The sequence below is a fragment of the Bufo gargarizans genome, chromosome 2 (assembly GCF_014858855.1).
Source record: "Bufo gargarizans isolate SCDJY-AF-19 chromosome 2, ASM1485885v1, whole genome shotgun sequence".
NCBI classification, from domain to species: domain Eukaryota; kingdom Metazoa; phylum Chordata; class Amphibia; order Anura; family Bufonidae; genus Bufo; species Bufo gargarizans.
Window position 1 is genome coordinate 151,520,536 of NC_058081.1, and position 18,974 is coordinate 151,539,509.

General features: G+C 42.1%; 1 protein-coding gene across 7 annotated transcripts in view; it reads right to left on the minus strand.

Annotated features, from left to right (window-relative positions):
- Positions 1 to 309: 309 nt before the first annotated feature.
- Positions 310 to 18,974, minus strand: part of GABPB1 (GA binding protein transcription factor subunit beta 1) — a 46,636-nt gene continuing 27,971 nt past the window's right edge. For 5 of the 7 annotated variants that reach the window (XM_044279593.1, XM_044279592.1, XM_044279591.1 and 2 more), the window contains 4 exons: positions 17,681 to 17,860; positions 16,186 to 16,301; positions 3,723 to 3,779; positions 310 to 1,934 (listed from right to left, as the gene is read on the minus strand). In XM_044279593.1, the coding sequence (XP_044135528.1) occupies positions 1,782 to 1,934; positions 3,723 to 3,779; positions 16,186 to 16,301; positions 17,681 to 17,860 (506 nt within the window). In that variant the 3' untranslated portion in view covers positions 310 to 1,781. Of the gene's footprint in view, positions 1,935 to 3,722; positions 3,780 to 15,046; positions 15,132 to 16,185; positions 16,302 to 17,680; positions 17,861 to 18,974 lie in introns of those variants that run through there. The other 2 variants (XM_044279596.1, XM_044279595.1) reach the window with 2 other exon arrangements.

An 18,974-nucleotide genomic window follows, 5' to 3' on the forward strand; every position in this document is an offset into this window, starting at 1 on the left:
GGAAACGAGCTGTGTATAATGTGATGGAAAAATTAAAGCAGCCAGCAAAGGAGGCAATATGGACAATCACAATACATTAGCAAGTGCCTTGTATTAACTTTCTCTACATGATAAATGCTATTTGCTGAATAACAACACACAACCCCTTTAAGCAGCTTTGCAAATTATTTACATATTCTTTACTAACGTTGAACAGATTTTGACTTCTGGTTTGCCGTTACCAGCGAGCGGTGCACTGTAAACCTGCTGTCCGCTGTTAACCACTAGTTATGAACTGGGAATATGAAAATCAAATCAGCACAAAAAGAATAGTATATCCAAAGTTACTCCACTTTTATTTTAGATTTTAATTCCTCAACCCAATAAATATGGGTTATTCGTATTGTGAAATATGATATAAATCTGGTATCCATCATTCCATCAGATAGCTAACTGCAATAAGAGATAGCCACATGTAAAAATAATACCCTTATATATTTTGATTGTATTGTACTTAATACTCTGTCACATTATTTTCATGAAAAAAGGAAACAATTGCATATTTAATTTTAACAAAACCATAACATAATTACATTGTACAATGACAGTTCTGTGTAATAACAGGAATATTTTACTTATCATTCCTTTTGTTTTCTTGGAATAAAGTCAGAACATCTATGTGATTGATTAAAAAAAAAAAAATTCGTTCGTAATTTGTGCATAGAAACAATGTGCCAGAAGGATAACATAAACTTACTAAATGAATATAAAAAAATAAAAAAAAGGTTAAATGTAAATTATGCTTTCCATATCCCAAAGCCTAGCAGAACTCTACACAATACCTGCCCTGTTTTAGGTAAACATGAAGACTAGACTTATAAGAACACGAAGCCCAAAACGAACTGTTCCTCAAATAAGGATAGTTAGCCACCATTTCAATAATTCCTTGACATGTCTGCCTTATGAAATAGCAATTAAGGATCTGAAGATCTCATTATCTTCTTCTGCATTGATCTGTACGTGTTAATAAAAGCTTTTTTATGGAAGCCATTTTACACTTTGTAGCCTGCTAGGTTCCCCAAATTTGAGTCTGGTGGACTATGGTAGATGTAACAAGCCAATTATCAGTCTATAGAAAAGGACAATTCCATATATAAAGATAAATGCCTGTTCATGAGAGATAGCACAGCCAGATATGTGCAGAAATAGAAAAAATGCATGCATCATATGTACAAAAGTTTCTTCTCAAAAAATATTAGCTTCATATACATGTAAATCTACCTGGATGTTTCAGAAGTTAAACATATAAAATTTTTGCTTAGTAGAAAAAAAGAAATAAAGGTTCAAATAATAGGAGACACAAATGAAAAGCTGTACAAAGATTTCCACTAGGAAATGGTAAGCTCAAAGGCCACGTTGATCTGTTTAAAGAAAGCACTGCAGATTTGAGGAGTTTCCCCATTTTTGCGGATGGTGCACAGTGGAGAGAGAGGTACGTCGCTGCCCTCTTATACGCAGAATGCTGTCAAAGCTTTGACATGGTATTCTCTGCAGCTTTCAAAAGCCAGAATCAACAAATATGCTAATTGTAATAAAACAAAACAAAAAAACTATTTACAGTATTTTTTAAATACTTTTCACAAGGGTTGACCTTATTAAGACCAGCACTATTAGGATAAGTGTTCTTGCTGGAGATCTGTTCTCACGATATCCGTGTCCCATTTGTGGCACACGAAAGCACACAGAAAAGATTGGGGCGTCTTGTGAATGAAAATATGAAAACCCATATGTCCACTAGCTGTTTACACCACCTCCTTATTAGTCTGCAGCCTGGTCATGGCTTCTAGCTTCTGTCTGTAGGCCTCTGCCTCCTGTTCTTTTTTGAACAGCTGCTGGCGGTATTTATGAGCTTCTCTGTTGGCCTCATCTAGTTGCTTCTGAAGGGATTCTCTTTCCTGTGAATAAGAGAAAATAAAGGGATTTTTACAATCATGCTATTGTAGAACATCTCTGGCCTGGAGCCTGCATTGTTAAAGTGGACCCATTCCTTTCATGTATAAGAAATAAAATAACAAAATAACAATGTTTTATTGTATTTTTGATGAAGTAAACTAGAATTGTAATCTATGTCCGTTAACTTGTTTAATGGGGCTGTCCAAGATTCCAAAAAAAGTGAGACGGAGCATAAAAACTAAATTAAAAAAGAGGTACTTAAATACTTACCTGCTGACTCATCTGCTGCTCCAGTGCTGTCATTTAGGTCCTTCCCACCGCTCTATCTACAGAGCTGCAGGGCTGACATTACGTGACTACTGCAGCCTGATTAGCGTACCTTTAAGGCCAATGATATGCCTTAAAGGTACGCAGCAGCTCTGTAAACAAAGACTGGAGCAGAAGACTGAAACGGTTTAATTTGTTATTTTACACCAGCTTAAATTTTTCATAATCTTGACAACCCCTTAAAGGGAACCTGTCACCTGGATTTTGTGTATAGAGCTGTGGACATGCTCTTCTAGATGGCCACTAGCACATCCGCAATACCCAGTTCCCATAGCTCTGTGTGCTTTTATTGTGTCAAAAAAAGATTTAATATATATGTAAATGAGGCAAGTAAGGTGCCCAAGGGGCTGTTACTGACAGTTTCTGGTGCCCAACCACGCCCACTGTGAAGAAGCCCAGCATCCTCCCGACGTCACAAAGTTAGAGCACCGTAATCTCGCGCATGCGCGAGTTCGCCGCATGTCAGTGCCGGCATAGTGTTCCTTCCCTGTGCTGGCACCCGCCTCAGGAAACGAACCGCGCATGTGCTAGCTGTGAGATTACGGTGCTCTAACTTTGTGACGTCGGGGAGCAAGGAGGAGATTTGGCAGATGCGGGTTGGTGCTGGGCTCCTTCACAGTGGGCGTGGTTGGGCACCAGAAACATTAGTAACAGCCCCTTGGGCACCTTACTTGCCTCATTTACAAATATATAAAAGCGTTGGTTTTTTTTACACAATAAAAGCACAGAGAGCTATGGGGACTGGATATTGCAGACGTGCGAGTGGCGATCTAGCAGAGCATGTACACAGCTCTATAGGCAAAATCCAGGTGACAGAATCCCTTTAAAATTAAAGGTCAGTGGAAAACAGCACCTAAAAATGGCAATTGTATGCAGAAATAAATCTGCAGATGCTACAAAAATACCCTGATACTAATGGTAACAGGTCCACTTTACCACACATGAACGGCTGACATATTGATATTGTTTAAAATCCAGCGATCAATGGGCACAAACACATGAAGGGCTATAAAATGCTTATTGGGCGTATCTGAGCAGCTCTGTAATTAACAGCAAAAAATCTGATGTGAAGCTTCAAATGGATACTGGTTATAGTATATATCAGACGCTTATCTACCGTAACTACCCAGGAATACAGGTGGCTGCTGAATGATAATAGAAAACTAGAATCATTATTAGCAGATACATCCAGAATCATTGACTGCTTCAAAAGGCAAGCAAGAAAATAAAACTGATAAATCAAATAAAACTTGGGTGACTACATGAAAGCCAATGGGAAAGGCAAAAAAAAAAGTCCCAAACAGAAAGGATAGGGCTTCATGCACACAAAAGTTTTATTGGTCAGAAAACATAAAAAGAAAACAAAATCATACACACATCACCCACAAAAAGCTGGAGAAGACGAGTTTGTCCAGAGATTCTCTCGGAAACATACAAGACTGTTTTAAAATGTATACAGGTACCTGAGAGAACTCTTGAGTATTCACAATATAGATTTCTGACCCAGATGTTTCTGGAATCTGGCAGGCCGAAAAAAATTTAAAAAGGAGAAAAACAGTTTTACAATAACTAATGTAAGAAATCAGCATTGCATGCTGCCAACAAGAAATTACTGAAAGATAAAAATAAAATAAAGTTCCAAAGCAAGGAATCCTATTAAAGGGGTTTTCCCATCTGGACCAGCACCATAAATGTCTACTAGGTCCTGGTCTAACCTTTCGGACCAACTCCTATATCAACAACATACCCATCACGCCGCGCCAAAAAGGGAGAGTAGGCTGTGCATGTGCAGCTCCCTCCATTCACTGTTATGAGTAAGCACACTTGGCTACTATGGGAACAAACATAGCATTGTGGCCTGCTCTTCATTCCCGGCCCCGTTCTTGAGTAGGGACCAACACCTATTAGACATTTATGCCATAAATGTTCAGATGGGAATAACCCTTTAAAGATTGTATAAGCGTTACTGCAATCACTGACCATTCCTAGCAAAAGAAACAGATGTACAAACTAAAGGCTCAGGCACACTAACGTAAGGGCTCAGTGCCCGTGCTGTGGAACGCAAATAGTGCACGGGCCCCAGCTGTGCGCACTAGGTGCTGTGGAGCCATTAAATTAAATTAAATGGGTCCGCGATCCGCAAGATACAGCAAAAGATAGGAGATGTTTCATCGTTTGTAGAGCGAAAGCACGAAACCCGTGAGCCCGCAAAAGCACTTTGTAGTTTTTTGTGGGCTTCCGATACGTGCCCTCTGCTCCGCAAAAGATAGGATGTCCTATATTTGGCCATATCTTGCTGATCGCAGACCCATTTAAGTCAATGGGTCCACATCCGCAGCACGGAGTGCACATGGCCAGTGGCCATATATTGCGGACTCGCCGTTTGCAGTCCACAATATGGGCACAGAGCCCTTAGGTTCGTGGGCATGAGCCCTCACACTGGGTTTACAAATACAGTACCTGATCCCAACTTTTACAGACACAGCCTAGTAATTACGTTTCCCATCAACCCTCTTTACATTCTAAGATCAAGCGATCAAAGACATTGGCATAGATTTATTTTGTATAGGTGCACGTCTGTCAGAAATGCGTATTTTTAAACATAAAATTCATAGAAAACGTTTTCTTTTTCATTTCAGCAGTACCATACGACTCAAATTTATATACAAAATACTGTGCTTCTGTATCAGTCATCACAAATGATAAGGCCCCCTAGATAGATAAGTGTGGCTGTGAAGGGAAGATGTTTTCTCCAAGGTAACCTTCATGATAATAATCGGCACAGAACTGGGGTAACACTATGATAGCTCTATTGTTCTCTTAGGCCTAGATAAAGATGCCAACCGAAGAGAAATGCAGTTATCAATGTAACAGGCGATGCTCTAATTCAGTCACTAAAAGGGGTGCTCTCTCTGTCTGCAGACCTGCTGAATTCAGCGGGCCGACACTTCTGGACTAGAATTCAGTACTTTTACAGTACTTCTCAGTACTGCGCACACCAGTGCTGCGATGGAAAGGAGCTTTATGAGACTTGTGCCCTCGCCCTCCCCTCATTCATTTTATGCATAGGAAAGAAATCTGCCTGTCATTTTTAGGATGCGTGGACGGGCGGAGCCACGAGTCTCATCTCACTTGCAGCGCTGGTGTGCACGGCAAAGTTTGTCCTCCTAGTACTGCGAAAGTACTGAATTCTAGCACAGAAGTGACGGCCAGCTGAAATGAGTGCGCCTGTCGCTAAACTATCAGCGAGGGAAGCATTGTAGTGATGACAGAAACCCTTTCATTGAAGTGGAGGGTCAATGTCACTAGATTTAGTGTTTTGGGGTACAGGGAATTAAATGAGTTCTCCAGGAATTATGAAAATACTTAAATATTACTTTATTATAAACTAAATACCTTTCATTTGTTATAATGGCTTGTTTTGTCTGGAGAGCAATCAGGGGGAAATAAAATGGCCGCCCTCCTATTAGCACACACAGAACCTGTCTTTATCACAGACAAGGACATATAACTTCACAACACTCAGCTAAAAAACTGCCTCATCCTCCTCTCTGCTCATCAGGATATATGATCCCTCTGTAGGAATGGAGTTCATGAAGAGACATGAAGGACCGAGGACGGACAGGACAAACTGTCGTAATGTGGGGCTGTGTTTATGGAGACTGCATACAAGTGTTGCTGCTCATTAGCATCATCCCCACCCTCCACTCTGTTCTTCATGTCTCCTCAGCTTTCTCCTACAGAGATTCAGCTGAAGATCATATTAAACTGTACTCAGGATCATAATACCTGACAAGTAGGAGAAATGGATGAGGCAGCTCTATAGCTCAGTCATATGAAGTATCTTGTCCTGCTGTGTGATTAGGACAGGTTTTGTGTGTACTAATAAGATGGCGGCCATTTTATGTTTCCTGATGATTGCTCCCCAGGAAAAACTAGCCATTATAACTAATGAAAGATATTTGGGAATATATTTCTAAGGCCTCTTTCACACTTGCGTTGTCCGGATCCGGCGTGTACTCCACTTGCCGGAATTACACGCCAGATCCGGAAAAACGCAAGTGAACTGAAAGCATTTGAAGACGGATCCGTCTTCAAAATGCGTTCAGTGTTACTATGGCAGCCAGGACGATATTAAAGTCCTGGTTGCCATAGTAGTAGTGGGGAGCGGGAGAGCAGTATACTTACAGTCCGTGCGGCTCCCGGGCGCTCCAGAATGATGTCAGAGCGCCCCATGCGCATGGATGACATGCCATGCGATCACGTGATCCATGCGCTTGGGGCGCCCTGACGTCACTCTGGAGCGCCCTGGGAGCCACACGGATGGTAAGTATACTGCTCCCCCGCTCCCCACTACACTTTACCATGGCTGCCAGGACTTTAGCTTCCCGGCAGCCATGGTAACCATTCAGAAAAAGCTAAACGTCGGATCCGGCAATGCGCCGAAACAACGTTTAGCTTAAGGCCGGATCCGGATCAATGCCTTTCAATGGGCATTAATTCCAGATCCGGCCTTGCGGCAAGTCTTCAGGATTTTTGGCCGGAGCAAAAAGCGCAGCATGCTGCAGTATTTTCTCCAGCCAAAAAACGTTCCGAACTGAAGACATCCTGATGCATCCTGAACGGATTTCTCTCCATTCAGAATGCATTAGGATAAAATTGATCAGGATTCTTCCGCCATAGAGCCCCGACGACGGAACTGTATGCCGGAAGAAAAGAACGCAGGTGTGAAAGAGCCCTAAGAAAGTAATATTTAAGTATTTTCATTAATTTTATTTTCTTAATTCCCCAAGAACTCCTTTAATAGTGTACAGTCAGCCTTTGTTAACCAACATATGCTGTCTTCTGAAACAAACAGTGCATGTAATCACTTCAATAAAAGAGTCTCTGTCAGCATAATCAACCCTATTAAACCAGTCATACTGCCTGGTAGGGTTGATCATGCTGACTAAAAACTTTCTTTTGTCTTCATGTTAAATAGCTGCATAGATATCTGCATTTTATTCATATGCAAATTAGCACATTGGAGCAATTTTCTTTTTGTAAGGGTTGTTAGCACAAAAATGGCACAAGGCCTCGGTTATATAAAAAGCTTTCCTTAAGGCCCCTTTCACACGAGCGAGTATTCCGCGTGGGTGCGATGCGTGAGTTGAACGCATTGCACCCGCACTGAATCCTGACCCATTCATTTCTATGGGGCTGTTCACATGAGCGGTGATTTTCACGCATCACTTATGCGTTGCGTGAAAATCGCAGCATGCTCCTCTTTGTGCGTTGCGGTGCGATAATCCACGCAACGCAGGCCCCATAGAAGTGAATGGGGTTGCGTGAAAATCGCAAGCATCCACAAGCAAGTGCGGATGCGGTGCGATTTTCACGCCTGGGTTCTAGGTGACAGTCTATTCACTGTATTATTTTCCCTTATAACCATGTTATAAGGGAAAATAATAGCATTCTGACTACAGAATGCATAGTATAATAGTGCTGGAAGGGTTAAAAAAATAAAAAAGTTAACTCACCTTCTCCTCTTGTTCGCGTAGTTCCCGATCTGTTCTTTGCTAGCTGTGGGCTTGGGCTAAAGGACCTGTGGTGATGTCAGATCACATGCTCCATCACCATGGTGATGGACCATGTGATTGGAGCATGTGATCTGACGTCACCACAGGTCATTTAGCCCACAGCTAGCAAAGAACAGACCGGGAACGAACTACGCGAACAAGAGGAGAAGGCGAGTTAACTTTTTTTTTTTTTTTAACCCTTCCAGCACTATTATACTCTGCATTCTGTAGTCAGAATGCTATTATTTTCCCTTAGGGCCGCTTCACACGAGCGGATGCCGTGCGTGGCATCCGCTCCGTGAAAGAGTGCCAAGACCCGCTGCAGACTGCAGAGGCACGGAGCGGTAACATGACTGTTAATGCTCCGTGCCTCTCTGTGATCTCTTTACTACGAAATCACAGTGACAACTGTGATTTCGTAGTAAAGAGATCACAGAGAGGCACGGAGCATTAACAGTCATGTTAATACTCTGTGCCTCTGCAGTCTGCAGCGGGTCTTGGCACTCTTTCACGGAGCGGATGCCACGCACGGCATCCGCTCGTGTGAAGCGGCCCTTATAACCATGTTATAAGGGAAAATAATACAATCTTCAGAACATCAATCCCAAGCCCGAACTTCTGTGAAGAAGTTCGGGTTTGGGTACCAAACATGCGCGATTTTTCTCATGCGAGTGCAAAACGCATTACAATGTTTTGCACTCGCGCGGAAAAAATCGCGCATTTTCCCGCAACGCACCCGCCTCTTATCCGGGCAAAAAACATGACGCCCGTGTGAAAGAGGCCTAAGGGTTCATTCACACGTCCGTGGAATGGGTCCGCATCCGTTCCGCAATATCCGGAACAGGTGCAGACCCATTCATTCTCAATGTGGCAGGAATGGATGTGGAGAGCACACTATGCACAGCCCCGATCTTCTGGTCCGCAGCGCTGGAAAAAAATAGAACATGTCCTATTCTTGTCTGCAATTGCGGACAAGAATAGGCAGTTCTATGGGGGTGCCGGCCAGGTGTATTGCGGATTCGCAATACACCACGAACGTGTGAATGGACCCTAACTGTATTTGTGCCTCTATAAGACTACTTACACACTTGCGTTTGCATTTTCCGGTATTGAGATCAGTCATAGGGTCTCAATACTGGAGAAAAACTTTTCAGTTTTGTCCACATTCATTGTCAATAGGAACAAAACGCAACTGAACAGAATGGAGTGCTCCAAAGTGCATTCTGTTCCGTTTGGTTGTGTTCTCATACCGGAGAGCAAACTGCAGTTTTCTGTCCGGAATGGGATGCGGATCAAAACGGATCAGTCATGACCCACAATGCAAGTCAATGGGGATGGATCAGTTTTCTCTGACACAATACAAAACTGATCCATCCCCCATTGACTTTCAATGGAGTTTATGACGGATCCGTCATTGCTATGCTAAAGATAATACAACCAAATCTGTTCATAACGGATGCAGATGGTTGTATTATCAGTAACGGAAGCGTTCTTGCTGATCCCTGCCGGATCAGGCAAAAACGCAAGTGTGAAAGTAGCCTAACAGGGTCACAAACAATCAGCAACTTCATCACTGTAACACTATGAAGACTCAGTTTTCATTATTTCATAGTAAAAGTTGGCATAACAGAAGGCTGATTCACTGCACATGATCTGCAATCACCAAGAAGAACCTGCAAAGACAAGTTTGGGCACTTATTTGGGCAAACATTTTAGAGCCCTATTTTTTTCCTATATTCTGTTGGAATGGGCTGATTGTTTCAAGTGATTATTATGCTTACCAACACACACATATTCTCATCATAAAATCAGATTATATTTCTAGTAGAGTGCGCTGGACAAATAAGGGGGCTAATGTATCAAGCCCTGAACGCCAGAAATCGGTTTAAAAAAAAAAAATTATCACAAAATAGGGCTTTGTGACTTTCTGGTCTTAGCTCAAAAAAATTTGCAACTTTTTACACCACTCACTTCACTTTTGAAAAGTGGTTGGGAAATGGGCATGGTTTGCTATGCTAAATATTTTCACTCCAGATTTATCACCATGAATTTGTAAAGTTCCAAAAAAGCTTAAAACTCCTCCCAGTGGGGGAAGGGAGGCTGGAGTAGGAAAGATGGAGCAGCATTTCTTCACAAAAATGTTAGGTTTAAATATACTGCAAATTTATACATTATACAAGATTTGAAAAATTTGGTGCAAAGTGTGCAGACACAGACTACAGCAAAACGAACTTTAAATATTACCCTCACAATAAATTCTCCCAATTCTTCTATAGCACACACAGATTTGGTTGCAGGGGTGTGTATGTGTCTGGAACAGTGGGGGTTGCTGGCACTGGTGGTGGGGGCTGCCTTTATGGGGGGCTTCTGGAACTGCGGGGGGGGGGGGGGGGGGGATGTCACTGGGGGATGATGTCACTGTGGGGGGCTGCTGGCACTATGGGGGGCTGCTGTCTCTGGGGGTGTTTGTGGCACTTGGGGGGATTATGGCTCCTGTCGGATAATTTTTTTTTATAATTTTATTATTAGGGTCGTTCCCCAAAAAAATAAAAAATTGGATTTTATAGAAAGTTCTGCGGTGGGCAAGCACCAATCCATATTTTGAAAAGTAAGTATTAAAAATAAAAATAAAATTGTTGATATATGTGGAAATAGTGCTCTAAACAAGTTCCTTTAACTTTATCTGCATTTTGTCTGGTATTCTGTTGCGTACAGATGTCATCAAAAAATAAAATAGATTGGAAAAACCCACCCAGAATAAATTCTTTAAAAAAAAAAAAAAAGGTTTTGTTTCAGCAATCTGCACCTAGAGCCGCCAGCGAGGATCCCCCAGTCGCCTCCAGAGTCCGCGGGAATGAGCGTGGCGGTCGTAGACGTGTACGTCTTGAATTAAGTAGTTTTAATTTGCATTTTGCATTAGGATTTACATTTAATTTAGTATTTCCTTGCTCTGGCCCCCTCCTCATCAGACCCTTTCTTTTCTCCACACCCCACAATTACGCCCTGCATCCTTTCCTGTGGTCCGAAATTTCACATTTTATTGTCCTGTACAGGTAACCTTGGCACTACAGCCGTGTTGAAATTAAAACTACCCTAGTCTCACTACTGTGCGTTTATTATAACACCCATGGTAGTTTTTATATAAAAACAGCATTAGTGCCAATGTTGTAAGAACCATTAACATGGCCATCAATAATGAGCTATCTTTTGGCTCTTTATTGATCGTAGACCCTATGATTGGCACATGAACAGCAAATGCGTGTTCATTGTTCAATCTTGTGCCCTTTCATATGAGCCCTTGTGGAAGCCACGGTCCATCAGCATCATCAGGAATTCATTAATAAATTGTGATTTTACCGTTTAATGATTTCCCGATGACGCTCTAATATAACTAGTGTGATTACCACAAGGGACACGCAAGGGACATACAGTAGACAATAAGGGGATTTCACTTGAATATGCCCCCATTGTCTGATAGGTGCGGGCCCTACCAATGTTACCCACACCTATATCGAGAACTGAGCGGGGAGCACTGTTTCTGGAGGACAAGAAATTTTCCATGGCACGTCCACCACCAAGCGCTAATCCCCGTCTCTCCCATAGAAATGAATGGAGGGCGGCAGCGCAGTGCGACCTCATCCACTTTCTTGGCTCCGTTCTCAATATATGTGAGGGTACCAGCTGTGGGACCCGCACCTATGAGACAATGTGGGCATATCTTAGTGGTATGCCCCCATTGTATGAGATGAGAAAACCCCCTTAAGGCCTCTTGCACACGACTGTATGCCCCAAGAGACATACGGTCCGTGAGTGGGCCATATGTCCCGTAGTGGCATTGATCGTGCGCACGAGAATACACAGCATCATAGTGTACAATGATTCTGTGCAAGTTGAGCTGCCCGCGGGGATATAGTCTTGGGCTCATAGATCATATGAGTGCGGGACAATAGCCCAGTTTGCGGCACAACATGGTCAGCATCATGATGCTCTGTACGCCCGTACGCACGATCAATGACGATCAGGGACATATGGCCCTCTAACGAACACTATACATCTTTAAGTGCATGTAGTCGTGTACAAGAGTCCAAAAGGTGTGGTCCATTATCAATGCCGGACCAACTTTGAATTTCAACAAGATAGCCCTGGAGAAATATAGGAGCATGACAACCCCGGGGATCTGAATACATGAAGATGGAACCTAGAGATGCTACTCATTCCAAAACGGATCCGCTAAACGGATGGCAAAACGGAAACGAACGTGACAAACTGATCCGCCTGAATGGCTTCCGTTTGTCTCCGTTTAGTCATTTTATTGATGGATCCATTTGAAATGCATTGCAAACGGATCTGTGAAACGCAAGTGTGAAAGTAGCCTAAAACTGTTCAAAAACGCAGTTTCTATGCAGTGCGTTTTTAGTAGTTTTTGCTCGTGCCTGGCTGCCACTAGCCCACGGCGTCACAGGATTGTACACAGTTCGTGCTCTCTTCAGCTTAGAGAAATGGTGCACTAACAATGACTGGCTTGCCTGAATTAGAGTGTCCAAAAGATGCTAAAATTTAAAAGCGGTCGATCACCATGAGCTACTCTCTTTTTAACACACTACATAAGAAATAAGGTGTGTAACATTTACATTCTTAATAATTACTTAGAATACTGTTGCTTTAACAAATAAATAAGCAAAATGACAAAACAAGTTATTTCTTAACCACCTAACTGTTTTGCCTGAGCCCAGCTGGGGCAGTGGGAAAAGTAGCCAACTGTTCTGCCCAAGCTGGGCTCGGGCAGAAAGTAGAGTGGGGAGGGCTGCTTTAGATGCTGCTATCTCCTGAATGGTAGCAACTGGTCTTGTTTGAAAGCTGACAGTCCAGGCTTTCATACAAGACAACAATGACAACATTAGTCCAAGCAACAGAGGAGAAATCACTGTCAGAAATCGAGTTGGGAATAATGGCGGGTAAAACAAGGCTGCAGGAGGAGAAAAATATTAAAAATATATAGAAAAGTGGCATTATCATTATTGTAGTGACCCAGATAATAAAATTATATTATTTTTACCACACAGCAAACATCATTTTTATTTCCCCCCACTAAGTAATAAATACCCATTTAGAAGAAAAAACACTTCGGGCCGCAAGGAGACGTTATACTGTATGGGGGCAGGCGCAAGGAGACGTTATACTGTATGGGGGCAGGCGCAAGGAGACGTTATACTGTATGGGGGCAGGCGCAAGGAGACGTTATACTGTATGGGGGCAGGCGCAAGGAGACGTTATACTGTATGGGGGCAGGCGCAAGGAGACGTTATACTGTATGGGGGCAGGCGCAAGGAGACGTTATACTGTATGGGGGCAGGCGCAAGGAGACGTTATACTGTATGGGGGCAGGCGCAAGGAGACGTTATACTGTATGGGGGCAGGCGCAAGGAGACGTTATACTGTATGGGGGCAGGCGCAAGGAGACGCTATACTGTATGGGGGCAGGCGCGAGGAGACGCTATACTGTATGGGGCAGGCGCGAGGAGACGTTATACTGTATGGGGCAGCCACAAGGAGACATTATACTGTATGGGGCAGCCACAAGGAGACATTATACTGTATGGGGCAGGCACAAGGAGACGCTATACTGTATGGGGACAGCCACAAGGAGACGTTATACTGTATGGGGCAGGCACAAGGAGACGTTATACTGTATGGGGGCAGCCACAAGGAGACGTTATACTGTATGGGGGCAGCCACAAGGAGACGTTATACTGTATGGGGACAGCCACAAGGAGACATTATACTGTATGGGGACATCCACAGGGAGACATTATACTGTATTGGGCAGCCACACTACATTATACTGTATGGGGCACTGGGGCAGCCACAAGGAAATCTTATACTGTATGGGGGCAGCCACAAGGAGATGTTATACTGTATGGGGGCAGCCGCAAGGAGACGTTATACTGTATGGGCAGGCAGCAGGGCACAAGGAGACATTATATACTGTATGGGCAGGCAGCGGGCCACAAGGAGACATTATATACTATATTGGCTGGCCACTCGGCAGGCAGTGGACCACAAGAGACACTATACTGCATGGGGCCACCAGGAGACATTATACTGTCTGGACTTGGGAACTAAACTGTAAGAGGGCCACAAGGTGACATCATACTGTATGGGACAACAATTTGTAACCCCGCCGCCATCAGTATAATAAAGTCTTGTGGCCCCCATACAGTAATGTCTTCTTGTTGCTCCTGTATGGGGGCAACAGAGAGACATTATAGTTTATAAAACGCCATCATCATGTGCAGTGCAGCTTGCAGGCAGGGCCAGGACCGCAGAAGACATACCGTTCAACCTTTATTTCTGACACCTGGGCCGTTAGGTTCTCTCACTCCTCTTCCCCCACCTTGGTTTGGACACGGACTGCTGACTGACTTTGCGCCCCTCGCACCTGTGCTCGGCCAGTGGGCGGAGACTTGAATTTGGAAGCGAGGAGCCGGGGGCGGCCGCTGCAGGAAGTAAAATGTATGGTACGCATATGCACGATGCAGGGGCGGGCTGACACAGATTTAGGAGCGTTCAGCACGCAAATGACCGCTCCTACGATGTCACCAAATACCACAGTTATTTGGAAACAGCGATATCGCCGTTTCTTAATACTGTGGTATATTGTTGACACCGGTTTACCGCTCAACCATACCCTCCCCAAACACACACAAAGGGCGCAGTCATGTGACCACTCTCCGGAGTGAGACAGAAAAAGTAGTGCAAGTACATTAGTAAGTTGCAGGGCCTGGCAGGGAAAAGGAAAAACGTATACCCGGATAACCCCTTTAAATTTTATAAGCACAGTGTGATGTGAAGCAAGACTCAATGCAATGTACTGACCATGTGCCGCCTGTCCCCAGCACTACATACACTAGTACTATTAATATTTCAGGAGCAAGGAAAACAAGCATAAAAAATTCAATTCCTCTTTGACTGATGCCATAGCCCGAGGCCTGAAAAAAAGAAGCTCAAGGATTATTTTTTTTTTTATTTGTGCAATTCCAGCTGAATAAAAAGTAAAAGGCCTGTTCATCAGCTTCTGAAGCATTAGAGGTCTTTATGTAAGCAAAACCAAAGCATCAAAGATAGGTGTGACAGAGAGAACCAATAAAAAAATAATAAATAAAAAAAGATGGTGGAAATATTGGAAAGTGACACCCCAAAGTGCTGTTAAATTTGTAAGAACCGCACACCTGTGATAGCTGAAGGCACTTTCACATCATGTAAATGGTAAAATCAGAGATATTGTATATTCATAAGGTATCTTCCTTCCAAAAACTGCACAATAAAGAGGAACACATCGTCAAGTGTCAGGCATTTAAAAGTTTGGTAATTTTTTTTTTTTTTTTAAGAGTCGTAAAATGCATGTCCTGGACACATTGCCAAATTCTAAGCACACAAAATAAATGAGTTGTGAAAAAGTTCAATTATTAAAGGCTATGGACACCTTTGCACTATATGTTTTTGTTTTACTCTTTTGCTACCTAAATGCAAAAATCAAATAACTTACTAAATAGTCTTCATTACCATTTTGCAGCTGTAGAACAGGTTTCTCACCATGCTGACTTTGACATAGAGCTGACTGTAAACCGCTCCTGGCTGTGATGGCTCTCTCCCTCCCTTCTCTCATTGTAAGGCCGCTTTCATACCGTGTGTGGTCAGTAATTTCCATCACTGTGATCCAAAACCAGGGGCAGGTGAAAAACACAGAACAGGAGTAAATCCTCCCACTATCCCTTATCTCTGTGTAGACTCCAATGCTAGTTTTGGCCATCATTGATGATAATAACTGACCTTAACAATGACTGTGTGAACGTGGCCTCAGAGATAGCAGCAGGGAGTAGGAGGCGGCTGTACAGAGTGTGGAAAGCGATGATGGAACCCAAGTCTGCAGGATGGGCAGAGGCTGTACCGTATCAGCGTAGAAGGGAGAATAGGGAGAGCAAAAACCCTGGCCAAACAGACCTCACATACAACATGTATTACTGAGAGGGACATGCCCATATCAGAAAAATGTAAAAGGAGGGTACAGCCTACATGTTAGAGGTTCTGAAAATGAATAAAGGAATTCAAATATCAGCCTGGAACAGAGTGAAACTTGATTTTTCACTCAAATGTCCATATCTTTTAAGGGTATGTTAATGATTTCCCTACAATGAGATAGCTTCAGTTATACTAATAAGACTACACTAGAGCCTCACATGTAATAAACAAACCAGTAAAGCAGGACAGGGCTACAGAATCTAATATGCCACTGTAGAGACTATAGTGAGCATACAGCTCAAAATCGGATTTCCAGTGGATATTGAGATGCTAAACCCGTAGACATTACCTCGATCTCAGCAGAGTCCATACGATTTTCAATGATCTCAAAGCACTGTCTTTTAGACGGGGGCTCTTCACTGATTACAGTTTCTTCTGCAATGTCAGTTGCAGGGACCGTCAATACTACAACAATAAAAGCAAGTGTATGCTCAATAATTAACCCCTTTTTGTTTTTGCATTTTAATTTTTCCTCACTGCCTTCCAAAAGCCATAATGTTTTATCTTCTATTCACATAACCATATAAAGGCGTATTTTTTGATGAACCATGTTGCAATTATTAATGGCACCATTTAATTTACCATGTCTTGTATTGGAAAAATATTATCTGTGGCGTGAAACTGAAAAAAGCGCATGCACTAAAAATTGCAACAACCTTATTCTGTAGGTCAGTACGATTACAGAGGTGCCACATTTATTTTAGTTCGTTTTTAGGGTACTTTCACACTTGCGGCAGAGGATTCCGGCAGGCAGATCTATCTCTGGAACTGCCTTCCGGATCTGTCAAAAAGTATGCCAACTGATAGCATTTGTCTGATCTGTATGACAAATGCATTGAAATGACGGATCCGTCTCTCCGGTGTCATCCGGAAAAACAGATCCGGAATTTATTTTTTTCATATTTTTTGACATATTTTCTGAGCATGTGCAGACCGCAAAAACGGATCCGTTTTGCTGGAACACTCGGGGCCGGCATTAATGCATGTTAATGGGGGAAAAAAATAAAAATTTACCCTTATTATGTTTTACTACTTAAAAAAAAACACCTGTGAAAAATAGAATTCTCTTTGCAGGGGCAAGCTTTAGTTTTTATTGGTACAATTTTGGGGGACATTTGAACTTTTGATTACTTTTTTCATTTTTTTTGGGTGGGGGGACAAGGTAACAAAAAAAAAAAAAAAAAAAAAAAATGTAAATCATATGTTTTTATTTTTTTCCAATATGGCATCCACCAGGCAAAAAATAAAAATTATAATAAGTTTAAATTTTTATTGTTCGGACATTTTCAGATGCGGCCATACCTCTTATGTAATTTATTTTTATATGTAAGTTTTTAAATTTGTGTATTTTTTTTTTTACTTTTTAAAATTTCTTTTACTTTACTTTCTAGTCCCCTTACAGGACTTAAACACGAGATCCTCTGATCGGTTGTATCATAGACTACAATAGAATACTACTGCAGTCTACTGGATTTTTATTGGCTACAAGTCAAGCCCTGCTAAAGGCATGGCTTAGCAGGCAGCTTGCCTACAACAGATCGGATCCCTGTGATTTTTCAGCAGATACTTTGCCCAGAGAACAGAAGGGAACCCTGTCTCTTTGTCTAACTGCTCAGATGTCATGGTCACAGTTCACCATTCTGCGTTAAGGAGTAAGCAAAATAACTTGGTTTATATTTTGGGGATGAAGGAAGGCTCACAATTTACTGTACTGATTAGCCACCAGTCCTTTACTGCAAACATTTATATTCAAACACTAGCAACATTTGCATTTCTTTACTTACCTTGTTGACCATCTGGCATTGTGACAATAATTGGTTGACCCATGCCACTTGATGACTGAAGATTACCAAGATGGATGCCATCTGTCACTATTGTGATGACTTGCTGCCCACCAGAACTAACAACTTGTTGAATTGCGCCATCAACGGACTCAGCAGTTACAACCTCTTCTGTAGCCACCACTAGATAATAAAATGGAAATAGAATGTAAGTACACACAGAAATCCCTTACAGTGATTATACACATATATATATATATACACACACACACACACACACACACACACACACATACACACATACACGCCGTATTTTTGCGCCCCATATAACTCACTCCCCCCCAAAGAAAATGCGTCTTATGGGGCGAATACTAATGAGTGCTTCCATTATGACTGTAATATATAATCAGTTACCTAACGAGTTCAGTGTGCGAAACTTGCAAAGTGTGTCATGAAGACGTCCCGTTCTGGCCTCCCCTCCTCTGACAGGCTCACACAGTATTATAATGATTTATAATGCCATGTAACCCTTAGAGTTATAGAAACTACTGAATTACATTGATATAATGTGGTTAGTGTAATACAACAGATTCCAAGACCCTCCGAGTCACGCTACATTATAAATCATTATTAATGCTGGGAGATCCTGGAGAGGTCAGAACGGGACCTCACACTGCCACATGCTAGTTTCACAAACTGAAATCACTTGTGTGTCTGCGTCTCGCCTTAAAGTGCACGGAATGGAGTTAAACTGTAAAATTCTTAAAACAAGATGATTTTCAAAAGGATGAAAGTGTTAGGAGAGGAAAATAATTCTCACATGTTGCAAAGTAAAAAAAAAAAACTAAATACACAATTTATCATTATAAAACAATTTTGGGATAGCAGAATTGCCAAATGTTTGCTTTTAGTTCATTTTATAATGTATGCGGTATGTAGCATAACTATTAATCAAATTATTTTATCCCATCCTTTTTTCTGGAATCAAATGAGTTAATTAGCATTAAAGGGTTGCCCAGACAAAAAAATGTCACATTGAAATGTTCAGGCCATAAGCATAATGGATAAAGAAATAAAATGCCATGTCCTTGTAAAGTTTACTTGGTACGACATATGTATTTGGTGACATAATAGATATCATGCACCCATCATGTAGTATAGTAGCTTCCATACAGTTCAACCAAATAGCTATCCTTACTTAAGGGGAACTGCAGGCAATTGTAAATTTGTCCTGCAATTATCTGCCATAAAGGCAAGCTACTCAAACCTCACCAATGTGTTCTTTGATTTCTGTTAT